The 15,094-nt window shown below is 32.5% G+C and overlaps 1 protein-coding gene across 1 annotated transcript; it reads right to left on the reverse strand.

The window, feature by feature from the left end:
• Window positions 1-10,831: 10,831 nt before the first annotated feature.
• Window positions 10,832-14,645, reverse strand: LOC139846755 (homeobox protein knotted-1-like 7). Its single transcript, XM_071836265.1, has 5 exons — window positions 14,130-14,645; window positions 13,722-13,842; window positions 12,027-12,223; window positions 11,296-11,427; window positions 10,832-11,180 (listed from the first exon to the last, which is right to left on the reverse strand). Exons 1-5 carry the CDS (start codon window positions 14,424-14,426, stop codon window positions 11,040-11,042), a joined length of 888 nt encoding a protein of 295 aa, XP_071692366.1. The 5' UTR covers window positions 14,427-14,645; the 3' UTR covers window positions 10,832-11,039.
• Window positions 14,646-15,094: the final 449 nt, after the last annotated feature.

The raw sequence follows: 15,094 nt of genomic DNA on the forward strand, positions 1-15,094 counted from the left end.
CCGGTTTTACAGTGTTTTTCGTGTTTCCAGGTTTTAAATCATTAAGTTAGCATATCATATAGATATAGAACATGTGTTTAGTTAATTTTAAAAGTCAAGTTAGAAGGATTAACTTTTGTTTGCGAACAAGTTTAGAATTAACTAAACTATGTTCTAGTGATTACAAGTTTAAACCTTCGAATAAGATAGCTTTATATGTATGAATCGAATAATGTTATGAACATCATTACTACCTTAAGTTCCTTGGATAAACCTACTGGAAAATAGAAAAATGGATCTAGCTTCAACGGATCCTTGGATGGCTCGAAGTTCTTGAAGCAGAATCATGACACGAAAACAAGTTCAAGTAAGATCATCACTTGAAATAAGATTGTTATAGTTATAGAAATTGAACTAAAGTTTGAATATGATTATTACCTTGTATTAGAATGATAACCTACTATAAGAAACAAAGATTTCTTGAGGTTGGATGATCACCTTACAAGATTGGAAGTGAGCTAGCAAACTTGAAAGTATTCTTGATTTTATGAAACTAGAACTTTTGAAATTTATGAAGAACACTTAGAACTTGAAGATAGAACTTGAGAGAGATCAATTAGATGAAGAAAATTGAAGAATGAAAGTTTTTGTAGGTGTTTTTGGTCGTTGATGTATGGATTAGATATAAAGGATATGTAATTTTGTTTTCATGTAAATAAGTCATGAATGATTACTCATATTTTTGTAATTTTATGAGATATTTCATGCTAGTTGCCAAATGATGGTTCCCACATGTGTTAGGTGACTCACATGGGCTGCTAAGAGCTGATCATTGGAGTGTATATACCAATAGTACATACATCTAAAAGCTGTGTATTGTACGAGTACGAATACGGGTGCATACGAGTAGAATTGTTGATGAAACTGAACGAGGATGTAATTGTAAGCATTTTTGTTAAGTAGAAGTATTTTGATAAGTGTATTGAAGTCTTTCAAAAGTGTATAAATACATATTAAAACACTACATGTATATACATTTTAACTGAGTCGTTAAGTCATCGTTAGTCGTTACATGTAAGTGTTGTTTTGAAACCTTTAGGTTAACGATCTTGTTAAATGTTGTTAATCCAATGTTTATAATATCAAATGAGATTTTAAATTATTATATTATCATGATATTATCATGTATGAATATCTCTTAATATGATATATATACATTAAATGTCTTTACAACGATAATCGTTACATAAATGTCTCGTTTAAAAATCATTAAGTTAGTAGTCTTGTTTTTACATATGTAGTTCATTGTTAATATACTTAATGATATGTTTACTTATCATAGTATCATGTTAACTATATATATATCCATATATATGTCATCATATAGTTTTTACAAGTTTTAACGTTCGTGAATCACCGGTCAGCTTGGGTGGTCAATTGTCTATATGAAACCTATTTCAATTAATCAAGTCTTAACAAGTTTGATTTCTTAACATGTTGGAAACATTTAATCATGTAAATATCAATCTCAATTAATATATATAAACATGGAAAAGTTCGGGTCACTACAATCAGCACATTTAGTTATGGCGAAATTAACTTGTCAAACATTTGAAAGACTTTCCAGAAATGCCTTAGTTTATAAAAGGCTTTCCTTTGATAGGTGGGGTATATCACATTGGGGAGACTTTAAGTTACGCCGTGTTTTCTTTAAAGCGTTAAATGCGGGGAACTCAAATGCAATTTTACGCTACGGGTTAAGAACCTATTTTGACTCAACATATTCCAACATAGGATTTCGTGAATTAGAAAGAGCTTCTAACATGCAACATAAAGAAGCATGTTATGCTTACGGGTTAGTGATGTTCGCTTCTTACCAAAGTGAGAAAAAGAACATCGGATTGCAGCTTTTAAATAAAACTTTCCCACAAGTGACGGATTCAGTAGTTGGGATGAGAAACAAGGTTTTTAGATTATTACGGGGCTGTTGGACATTATGAAACCCTCGTACTTTTGATGACATTACAACATGCTGCCTAGCCAATGGTCATAACGGTTATTTTCCACAAGACCAAGGATGGGAAGTCGTCTTAGTAAAACCAGAATGCATGACTTGTTTCTGGACTTATGAATTACGTGTCTTTATTTCCTTTGCTGAACAACTTGCGTATTAACTAGATTTATCTTCAAAACTGTCCTGTATCATAGTGTACTATATTTCATGTTATATGTAATATAGCGAAGTTGTAAGTTTGAAGAATATTTGTATGTGATATATTATTATAATCAGTTTTTCATATGGAATTGTAGTAGTTGAATTGTATATTAGCTGCTAAGTATGAACTTAACGGGTAGGTAGTACCCGAATTTAAACTTATAAAACGCTAATATGAAGAAAAAGCTTTTATAAATGAGTTCATATTATGCTACGAGATACTATTGACTACTCTTAATATTCTGTATGATTAAATTGTTTCATTTGACTATTTTGAAGGAAATGGCACCGACTACTCGACACACCTTGAATATGAGCGAAGAGGAATTTCGTGCCTTTCTTGCTTCAAACATAGCCGCAGTACAGGCCGCGCTACATACTAACAATAACTCTGAATCTAGCAATACAGCTAACGGCATAAGAAATCGTGTAGGATGCTCCTACAAGGAATTCACTGCCTGCAAACCTTCAGAATTTGATGGGACCAAAGGACCAATCGGATTGAAACGGTGGACTGAGAAAGTTGAATCGGTGTTTGCCATAAGTAAGTGTGCTGAAGGAGACAAAGTGAAGTACGCTACTCATACCTTCACAGGTATTGCGTTAATATGGTGGAATACCTATCTAGAGCAAGTGGGACAAGATGCTGCTTACGCGCTACCGTGGTCAGCATTCAAGCACTTGATGAACGAGAAGTACCGTCCCAGGACCGAGGTCAATAAGCTCAAGTCAGAACTTAGAGGGTTACAAACACAGGGATTCGATATTACTTTGTACGAAAGACGATTCACAGAATTGTGCCTATTGTGTCCGAGAGCATTCGTAGATGAGGAAGAGAAGATCGACGCGTTTGTGAAAGGGTTACAGGAGAGAATCCAAGAAGATATAAGTTCACACGAGCCTGCCTCCATACAAAAGGCATGTAGAATGGCTCACAAACTAGTGAACCAGATTGAGAGAAGAATTAAAGAACAGGCGGCCGAATAGGCCAATGTGAAGTTAGTCAAAAGAAAGTGGGAGGAAAACGGTGATAAGAGTCACCAAAACAACAACAACTATCCCAACAATCGCAACATCAATCGCAACTACAACAAACGGCACAACAACAACAACAACAACAAGAACAACAACAACAACTACAACAATCATCCCAACAACAATAACAACCGCAACAACAACAACAACAATCAGAAGCAGCTATGCCAAAGGTGTGAAAAGTATCACTCGGGGTTCTGCACCAAATTTTGCAAAAAGTGTAAAAGAAATGGTCATAGCGCGGCGAAGTGTGAGGTCTACGGACCAGGGGTTAACAGAACGAAAGGAACAAATGGTGTCGGAACGAGTAATGGCGGAGCAAGTAGTGTCGGAGCAAGTTATGCCAATATAGTTTGTTATAAATGTGGAAAACCGGGCCACATTATTAGAAATTGCCCGAACCAGGAGAACACGAATGGACAAGGCCGCGGAAGAGTTTTCAATATTAATGCGGCAGAGGCACAGGAAGACCCGGAGCTTATTATGGGTACGTTTCTTATTGATAATAAATCTGCTTACGTTTTATTTGATTCGGGTGCGGATAGAAGCTATATGAGTAGAGATTTTTGTGCTAAATTAAGTTGTCCATTGACGCCGTTGGATAGTAAATTTTTACTCGAATTAGCAAACGGTAAATTGATTTCAGCAGATTATATATGCCGGAATCGAGAAATTAAACTGGGTAGCGAAATATTTAAGATTGATTTGATACCAGAAGAGTTAGGGAGTTTTGATGTAATAATTGGCATGGACTGGCTGAAGGAGATGAAAGCATAGATCGTATGTTACAAAAATGCAATTCGCATTGTACGAGAAGAAGGAGAACCCTTAATGGTGTACGGAGAAAAGGGCAACACGAAGCTACATCTTATTAGTAATTTAAAGGCACAAAAACTAATAAGAAAAGGTTGCTATGCTGTTCTAGCACACGTCGAGAAAGTACAAAATGAAGAAAAGAGCATCAATGATGTTCCCGTCGCAAAAGAATTTCCCGATGTATTTTCGAAAGAATTACCGGGACTACCTCCACATCGATCTGTTGAATTTCAAATAGATCTTGTACCAGGAGCTGCACCAATAGCTCGTGCTCCTTACAGACTCGCACCCAGTGAGATGAAAGAACTACAAAGCCAACTGCAAGAACTATTAGAACGTGGTTTCATTCGACCAAGCACATCACCATGGGGAGCTCCTGTTTTGTTTGTCAAGAAGAAGGATGGTACATTTAGATTGTGTATTGACTACAGAGAGTTGAATAAACTTACCATCAAAAACCGTTATCCACTGCCGAGAATTGACGACTTATTTGATCAACTACAAGGCTCGTCGGTTTATTCAAAAATTGATTTATGTTCTGGATATCATCAAATGCGAGTAAAGGAGGATGATATTCCAAAAACTGCTTTTAGGACGCGTTATGGTCATTACGAGTTTATGGTTATGCCGTTTGGATTGACTAACGCACCAGCTGTGTTCATGGACCTTATGAACCGTGTGTGTGAGCCATATCTTGACAAGTTTGTCATTATTTTCATCGATGACATACTTATTTACTCAAAGAATGATCAACATCACGAAGAACATTTGAGAAAAGTGCTAGAAGTATTGAGGAAAGAAAAACTGTACGCTAAGTTTTTAAAGTGAGCATTTTGGTTGGAAGAAGTTCAATTCCTCGGTCACATAGTGAACAAAGAAGGTATCCAGGTGGACCCGGCAAAGATCGAAACCGTTGAAAAATGGGAAACCCCAAAAACTCCGAAGCATATACGTCAATTTTTAGGATTGGCTGGTTACTACAGAAGATTCATCCAAGATTTCTCCAAAATAGCAAAACCCTTGACTGCATTAACGCATAAAGGGAAGAAATTTGAATGGAAGGATGAACAAGAGAAGGCGTTTCAGTTATTGAAGAAAAAGCTAACTACGGCACCTATATTGTCATTGCCTGAAGGGAATGATGATTTTGTGATTTATTGTGATGCATCAAAGCAAGGTCTCGGTTGTGTATTAATGCAACGAACGAAGGTGATTGCTTATGCGTCTAGACAATTGAAGATTCACGAGCAAAATTATACAACTCATGATTTAGAATTGGGTGCTGTTGTTTTTGCATTAAAGACTTGGAGGCATTATTTATATGGAGTCAAAAGTATTATATATACCGACCACAAAAGTCTCCAACATATATTTAATCAGAAGCAACTGAATATGAGACAACGCAGGTGGATTGAACTGTTGAAAGATTATGATTTTGAGATTCGATACCACTCGGGGAAGGCGAATGTGGTAGCCAACGCTTTGAGTAGAAAGGACAGAGAACCTATACGGGTAAAAGCTATGAATATAATTATTCGTACTAACCTTACTACTCAAATAAAGGAGGCGCAACAGGGGGTTGTAAAAGAAGGAAAGTTGAAGAATGAGATACCCAAAGGATCAGAGAAACATATTAATATTCGGGAAGACGGAACCCGATATAGGGGTGATAGAATTTGGGTACCAAGGTTTGGAGATGTGAGAGAAATGGTACTTAAAGAAGCACATAAAACCAGATATTCAATACATCCCGGAGCGGGGAAGATGTATAAAGATATCAAGAAACACTTTTGGTGGCCGGGTATGAAAGCCGATATTGCTAAATATGTAGGAGAATGTTTGACGTGTTCTAAGGTCAAAGCTGAACATCAGAAACCATCAGGTCTACTACAACAACCTGAAATCCCGGAATGGAAATGGGAAAACATTACCATGAATTTCATTACTAAATTGCCAAGGACTGCAAGTGGTTATGATACTATTTAGGTAATAGTTGATCGTCTCACCAAGTCAGCACACTTCCTGCCAATGAGAGAAGATGAAAAAATGGAGAAGTTGGCGCGATTGTATTTGAAGGAGGTTGTCTCCATGTTTGGGTACTGTAGTGACCCGAACTTTTCCATGTTTATATATATTAATTGAGATTGATATTTACATGACTAAATGTTTCCATCGTGTTAAGAAATCAAACTTGTTAAGACTTGATTAAATGAAATAAGTTTCATATAGACAATTGATCACCCATGTTGACCGGCGATTCACGAACGTTACAAAATTGTAAAAACTACATGTTGTGGTATATATAGACATATATATATGGTTGACATAAGATTATGATGAGTAATATTATGATGAGTAAGTATCTCACTAAGTATATTAACAATGTGTGATATACATAAGAAATGAGATTACTAAGTTAAGAAACTCGAAATGATATATATATAACGATTATCGTTATGATAACGTCTACTAAATACATATGTATCACATTAAGATATTGATACACTATATTTAACATGATAAAATGATATTTACATATATCATTAAGTGTGTTAACAATGAACTACATATGTAAAAACAAGACTACTAACTCAATAATTACGAAACGAGACTTATATGTAATGATTATCGTTGTAACGATATTTTAATGTATATATCATATTAAGAGATATTCATACATCATAATATCATGATAATATAATAATTTAACATCTCATTTGATATAATAAACATTGGGTTAACAACATTAATTGAGATCGTTAACTTAAAGGTTTCAAAACAACACTTACATGTAACGACTAACGAAGACTTAACGACTCCATTAGAATGTATATACATGTTGTGTTTTGATATGTATTCTTACACTTTTGAAAGACTTCAAGACACTTATAAAAATATTTCTACTTAACAAAAATGTTTACAATTACATCCTCGTTCAGTTTCATCAACAATTCTACTCGTATGCACCCGTATTCGTACTCGTACAATACACAACTTTTAGATGTATGTACTATTGGTATATACACTCCAATGATCAGCTCTTAGCAGCCCATGTGAGTCACCTAACACATGTGGGAACCATCATTTGGCAACTAGCATGAAATATCTCATAAAATTACAAAAATATTAGTAATCATTCATGACTTATTTACATGAAAATAAAATTACATATCCTTTATATCTAATCCATATACCAACGACCAAAAATACCTATAAACACTTTCATTCTTCAATTTTCTTCATCTAATTGATCTCTCTCAAGTTCCATCTTCAAGTTCTAAGTGTTCTTAATAAATTCCATAAGTATAGTTTCATAAAAATCAAGAATACTTCCAAGTTTGCAAGTCTACTTCCAAGCTTTCTAATCCATTCCAAGTAATCATCCAACCTCAAGAAATCTTTATTATTTACAGTAAGATATCTTTATAATACAAGGTAATACTCATATTCAAACTTTGATTCAATTTCTACAACTATAACAATCTTATTTCGAGTGAAAATCTTACTTGAACTGTTTTCGTGTCACCATTCTGCTTCAAGAACTTTCAAGCCATCCAAGGATCCTTTGAAGCTAGATCCATTTTTCTCATTTCCGGTAGTTTTATCCAGAAAACTTGAGGTAGTAATGATGTTCATAACATCATTCGATTCATACATATAAAGCTATCTTATTCGAAGGTTTAAACTTGTAATCACTAGAACATAGTTTAGTTAATTCTAAACTTGTTCGCAAACAAAAGTTAATCCTTCTAACTTGACTTTTAAAATCAACTAAACACATGTTCTATATCTATATGATATGCTAACGTAATGATTTAAAACCTGAAAACACGATGAACACCATAAAATCGGATATACGCCGTCGTAGTGAAACCGGGGGCTGTTTTGGTTTGGATAATTAAAAACTATGATAAACTTTGATTTAAAAGTTGTTCTTCTGGGAAAATGATTTTTCATATGAACATGAAACTATATCCAAAAATCTTGGTTAAACTCAAATTGAAAGTATGTTTTTCAAAATGGTCATCAAGATGTCGTTCTTTCGACGGAAATGACTACCTCTTTAGTAATTGACATGTAACTTAAATTTCCGACTATAAACCTATACTTTTTCTGTTTGGATTCTTAAATTAGAGTTCAATATGAAACCATAGCAATTTGATTCATTCAAAACGGATTTAAAATGAAGAAGTTATAGGTAAAACAAGATTGGATATTTTTGATCTTTTTAGCTACGGGAAATGTTTAACAAATCTATACAAATCATATCCTAGCTAACTTATATTATATTATACATGTATTCTAATATATTATGTAATCTTGGGATACCATATACACGTATGCAAATGTTTTGACATATCATATCGACCCATGTATATATATTATTTGGAACAACCATAGACACTCTATATGCAGTAATGTTTGAGTTAGATATACAGGGTTGAGGTTGATTTCAAAAATATATATACTTTGAGTTGTGATCTAGCCTGAGACGTGTATACACTGGGTCGTAGATTGATTCAAGATAATATATATCGATTTATTTTCTGTACATCTAACTGTGGACAACTAGTTGTAGGTTACTAACGATGACAGTTGACTTAATACACTCAAATCTTTAAAACATAATAAAAATGGTTGTAATTATATTTTGATCATACTTTGATATATATGTACATATTTGTATAGGTTCGTGAATCGATCCGTGGCCAAGTCTTATTTCCGGGGAAGGAAATATCTGTGAAAGTGAGTTATAGTCCCACTTTTAAAATCTAATATTTTTGGGATGAGAATACATGCAGGTTTTATAAATGATTTACAAAATAGACACAAGTACGTGAAACTACATTCTATGGTTGAATTATCGAAATCGAATATGCCCCTTTTTATTAAGTCTGGTAATCTAAGAATTAGGGAACAGACACCCTAATTGACGCGAATCCTAAAGATAGATCTATTGGGCCTAACAAACCCCATCCAAAGTACCGGATGCTTTAGTACTTCGAAATTTATATCATATCCGAAAGGTGTCCCGGAATGATGGGGATATTCTTATATATGCATCTTGTTAATGTCGGTTACCAGGTGTTCACCATATGAATTATTTTTATCTCTATGTATGGGATGTGTATTGAAATATGAAATCTTGTGGTCTATTGTTACGATTTGATATATATAGGTTAAACCTATAACTCACCAACATTTTTGTTGACGTTTAAAGCATGTTTATTCTCAGGTGAATACTAAGAGCTTCCGCTGTTGCATACTAAAATAAGGACAAGATTTGGAGTCCATATTTGTATGATATTGTGTAAAAACTGCATTCAAGAAACATATGTCGATGTAATATATTTCTATTGTAAACCATTATGTAATGGTCATGTGTAAACAGTATATTTTAGATTATCATTATTTGATAATCTACGTAATGCTTTTAAAACCTTTATTGATAAAATAAAGGTTATGGTTGTTTTAAAAATGAATGCAGTCTTTGAAAAACGTCTCATATAGAGGTCAAAACCTCGCAACGAAATCAATTAATATGGAACGTTTATAATCAATATGAACGAGACATTTCAGTAGACTGACAGTATTGTGAGAAATGAAGTTCCTATGATAGTTATGATAGTGTTATGGAGAAGTATTGTAGATGTGATAAAATATAATTGGTAGTTGAGTTAAAATTATATGATAAAAATTAATTTAATAAATTCAGCAAAAAAATGACATACTCCGTTGTTGCATCTCTCAAACTCCATACCACGTCTCTTGCTCTTTTTTTTTTTTTTCCTGGATTCCTCGCCCATAAAGAATGTTGCCCTATGCCACATTAGACAATTGCTTGAGGACAACGATGCATAGAACACGATCTAACAATTCTCTTTCTTACAACATTAATAACTTACAAAATTGGAGTGTTAAGAAAACTAAGTAAAAAATCACTATTTTACAGATGTTTTTATATGTATGTAAAAAATAGACTAAGAATGATGTCCACTTTTCATGTATAATCAAGAAAAAGTATTTATACATTCTATTATTATTGCAATATAATAAATATAATTATAATTATGCTTATTTCTTCTTATATAATTATAATAATCTATTACAAAAGCCGTGTCAATTTTGTAGACACTTCAATATTAGGGTATTGTGAGTTACCAATTCTATTTTTTATGTACAGTAATGCTTCATCATATTACTCAGTTTGTTTACTTTATAGCAATTACATTGGTTAATACTCGTAGTAAATTAATAAATTGAAAATTACATTATCATAATTCATTAATTATTCTGTACATCATAGTAATATATATTTTGATAAACTTACCGATTTCAATTAAGAATTTATTTATAACATCCATTTCAACGACAAACCGATAATTTTTTATATCAACCGACTTTTTGTATATAGCTTTTACCAATATGCAGAAATTTCCACATATTGAAAAAGACGCGAAACGGGGTCGCGAAACGGGGTCGACAATCAGGAATTTAAAACGTCGAGAAATTGTTGAGTCGGTCGAGACGGGGGTCGATCCGACCTTTCTCGCATTTGACCTGACTTTTAACTGTTGACCGACTTATTAGACGACGGGACGGGATTGAGACGAGCTAGTCACCAAAATATCGTAACAGACGCAACGTACGTCGTTTTCAACTGGCACGCAAACATATATGCTTTATTTATTCACTCGTTGATTAACAAAAAAAATAATCCATGCAACAATAATATTGCATAGAAACAATACTAAATATTTCAGGCCTAAGATCCAATATTGATAATAAAGGAAATGTGTTAGAAAATTAATCATATATGCATTCGTTACAACTTTAATTTGTTTAATTCGCCCCCATTGTTTAAGTTTTGGTCATGATATATTGAAATTCATATTATACCTACCATTATATCTCCGTATGATCCAACATATATATTCTTATATATGTGTAGAAATTTCTTCTGAAAATCAGAAAGAATCATCATCATCATCTTTTATCGTTTGCGCTTGGACTTAAGGGCGTTCATCGAATTGGAGTTGCTGTGCCAGTTTCTCTTCCTTTGATTGATGAACCAGTTGTTGATTTGCTTTAGTTGTAGTCCTGTTTCCTCTACCAATTTCGCCTTATCATCTTCCTGTAAAATATATGATATATGATACAAAATTATGATAGGAAGTTATATGTGTGTAGAAATATACGTACGTATGATTATTTATCTATCGTGCGTAAGTAAAGGAATATTTACGTACAGTTGGGTAAGGCCATTTGGAATGCTGTTGCCACCAATCTTTGAGTACGGAGGTAGTGTCACCAGGTAATTTTCCAGCTCGTCTCTTTCGCAATATTTCCTCTCTCACGTCCTCGATTTTGGACCTGAATCCCTGTTAATCGTAGGTTTTAAGTACTACTAATATATAACAATATATATGTTGTATAAATTATGGCTCTATTAATCGAGTCAACAGCTTACCTCCCCCATACTCTATTTTTGTGAGATTGGATTTTTTTGTTGTTGTTAATTTATGTTGTATAAACCATTATAGTTATTTGCAATTTATTTGAAAGCGGAGGTTATCTAGTCAAGTTAATTACTGGTTCAGAATGCGAAGTCCACTCTAGTTCGAACAAATTAAATATTGTCTCGAAAATAATGAGAGTAATCACTACCCCTTGTGGGGTTAAGGGGAGTAGGGGACGTCCCTATTTGGGCCCCACTTTAAATAATATACATGGCTACCACTGAAGTCTTGACTTGAGTGGTATGTGACGTGAGTTCAACTTGCGGTACTACAAATGCAGGTTCGACTAAGAAAGTATTTCATGATTGAAGAAATACGGTCGAAATACATTAATTAAGAAAGTATTTTCCGATTCAAGAATAATTCAAGATAATCAATCTAAAACCCATTATCTATTAAATTTTACCCTTTAATGACCATTGTTTGCTATAATAATAACGTAAAAAAGATGTAATAAAAACCTGTTTAAGTTCGATTTTAAGCTCTTGACGGACTCTTTCCATAAGAGAACGTTCAGACTCAGTAGGAAGAAGTGGGCCAAAACCCATCATGTCGTGGCCACCATCGATACCACCGGATTGATCCAACGAAAAATCCATCGGCATATCATCATCGTCATCAGACATCGTTGCTCCCGACCCTTCTCCAAGTGTAACTCCTAATTAACAGCCAATTAAAGAATATCAAAACAAAAATATTTGGTGTGTGACTTTTATTTATAGTACAAATGGTATCTTGGAAAAAAAAAAGTAATAACATGTTTTTGAACTTATATGTAAAAAGGAGAATTAACAGGACGAGTCAGTGATTCAAGGGACAGCAAGCTAGCAATAAAAAGGAAAATATAGCTGTTTATATCTAAGCCTCCATGAGTAAATTTAGTACACAAAAGTATCACAATATAAGCCTTTATTTTTATTTATTGAAAATATTTACAAGCCAGTTTTGGAATGTTTGTCAGGTAGAAATTGGGGAAGCTGAAGGACTGCATGTATATATATTATACAAATGTACTTTATTGTATAATTATAAATTATAATTACTATTGTTATGTTATTATTATTGTTACGGAGTACTATTATAATTGTTCGTTTTTATTACATTTTTCCATTAGGATAGAACATATTTTGTTATACTAAAAATAGTTGGGTTAGTGATATAAAAATCAAAACCCGAAAAGGTTAAAACATAAAATTTACATGACATACAATTGACTTTTAAAAAACATTATAATTATAATTTGTATTGCTTTCTTCCTCTATTAGCTTATGGGAGGTTTTAATTAAAATTTTTGTTGCCGTTCAAAAAAAAAAAAAAAAAAAAAAAAGTTATCAGCTTCCGCGGTTAACTAAAACCTATTATGTTACAGTTTTTGTAAGTCGAAAAGAATAATACTCCGTAATAACAGTTAAATCCTTTATGAACTTGTAACAAAATGGCTGAGGAATTATATAAATACATGTTGACAAATTAATATTCCTAAGACTAAACCCTACATAACAAACCAACACTCACAAACAAAAAAAAAAAAAATCACAAACCAATACTCAACAAACGTTGAATTAATAATTAAAAAATAATCCATTTTCTAATATTTTTTTGCTTAGAAATCAATTAAATAATATCGGTTGTTAGGTGCTGTTGGTTTTGTTGTCACTCTTTGTTCCCTTCGTTACCCAACTAACTCAAGCTTCCTTCTACTCCTAACTATAAATATTTAAACACATAAATAAATAAATAAATAAATAAATAAATAAATAAATAAATAAATAAATAAATAAATAAATAAATAAATAAATAAATAAATAAATAAATAAATAAATAAATACTACGTAAATAATTAATATTTCTTATCAAAATATGTAATCACCAACAGCCCAGTGGCCCATATTACACCCACCTTAATATCTTCAATCTAATTTATTTTATCCCTTCTTTTGTATGTTTCCAAATATTTTGGTAGATGACATTATTAATCAAGAAATTAATTATTTTAAAGCAACATAAAAATCATTTCACAGAAAACACTGTTTATCCCAGAACCCAAATCAGAACAAACATCAAAAGATATATATTTATAGAACATATTAATATTAATGTTTGTAGACAAATATATATAGAAGAGAGACAGAAGATATATGAAAGAGAAATAGTACCTGTAAGAGCTTGTAAATTGTGTTCAATTTCACGGCAGGCCATTACAGCTTCAACAGCATGAATTCTGACATGTTGTTGCAGCTGTTCTTTAAATGAACATAGAACTAACAAATACTGTGCCTGTTTTATTCATCACAAAATTACATATGAAACAAACAGAATAGAAAAGATTAAAACTTTATCTTTAAATTATTATACCCAAAATAAAAAGATTGAATCTTTGTTGTTAAAAAACTAAAATATTGGAGAGAAAAAAAAACTGCTACTGTTTTACAGAAATCTATCTATACTTCGTGTGAAGCACAAAGGTTGAATCTTTATCTAAATAATATACATAAAATAAAATATAAAAAGATTGAATCTTTGAACTAATAAGCAAAATCTTGGAAAAAAAATAAATTAATTACCAAGAAGTTATCAAGGTCTTGACGATCATGTGGGGATAACGGCGGATTATGGTTGTCGGAGATGTATGACCGGAGAAGGTGGTGTGACTGAGAAAGCTGAGCATCAATAAGTGGCAGTTGGTCAATTGGGGTGGCGACACGTAAGCAAGCAACATGAGCTGAAAGAAGCTGTTCATAAAGTGGGTGGTTGGCTATCTCCGCCTTAAGATGACGGTGGTTTTGATCGCCGGAAAGTGAAACGGACATATGATCAGTAAAACCACCACTACCCATCATTCCTAGACCTTGTTCTTGCATTGTTTAAGCTGTTTTTTTTTTTAATACAAATTTTTTTCTCTCTAAAAGGGTTTAATTTCTCTAACTAGAAGTATAGAAGAAATGTGTTGGATTGAGAGATCATGTGAAAATAAAAGAAAAGGGTTTTGCTAAGAAAGCAAAAACAAGAGGTGGGGTTTGTTAAGGTAATTGGACCACTTTGTACTTTAGAGAGAGCTAGCTGGCTAGCTATCTATGGCACTGTATATATATATATATATATATATATATATATATATATATATATATATATATATATATATATATATATATATATATATATATATATATATAGCTGTGTGTATATATATTTTAAATTTAAAATATTTATATGATTTATTTTTATATAAAAAGGAGAGTATGATTACAGATCTTTTGGAAGAGAGAGATGGACTTATTGGGATCAGAGACAAGAAAACTTTCTGGACCAGTTCTGTGAAGTCACAAATTTAAGCATGAAAAGAATCCTTTTTTTTTTTTTTTAATAATTATTTTTCTGTTTTAAACAGATTTCATAGTGATGATGAAATACAGAAAAAGAGATACTCCCTCCGTCCCAGATTAATTGTCCCCAGACAAAAAACACACAGTTTTAGGAAATCTCACTAACTTTATTTCTTCACCAATGAAATATCTTCTCTCTCCATATC

The sequence above is a fragment of the Rutidosis leptorrhynchoides genome, chromosome 5 (assembly GCF_046630445.1).
Source record: "Rutidosis leptorrhynchoides isolate AG116_Rl617_1_P2 chromosome 5, CSIRO_AGI_Rlap_v1, whole genome shotgun sequence".
NCBI lineage: Eukaryota > Viridiplantae > Streptophyta > Magnoliopsida > Asterales > Asteraceae > Rutidosis > Rutidosis leptorrhynchoides.

Coding starts and splice junctions, on each gene's coding strand:
- LOC139846755 (XM_071836265.1), bottom strand. CDS start 14,426: ATGCAAGAACAAGGTCTAGGAATGATGGGTAGTGGTGGTTTTACTGAT. Junction 12,224..13,721: donor CAATTTACAAGCTCTTACAG/GTACTATTTCTC, acceptor GCTGTTAATTAG/GAGTTACACTTGGAGAAGGG. Junction 11,428..12,026: donor TTAAAATCGAACTTAAACAG/GTTTTTATTACA, acceptor TACGATTAACAG/GGATTCAGGTCCAAAATCGA.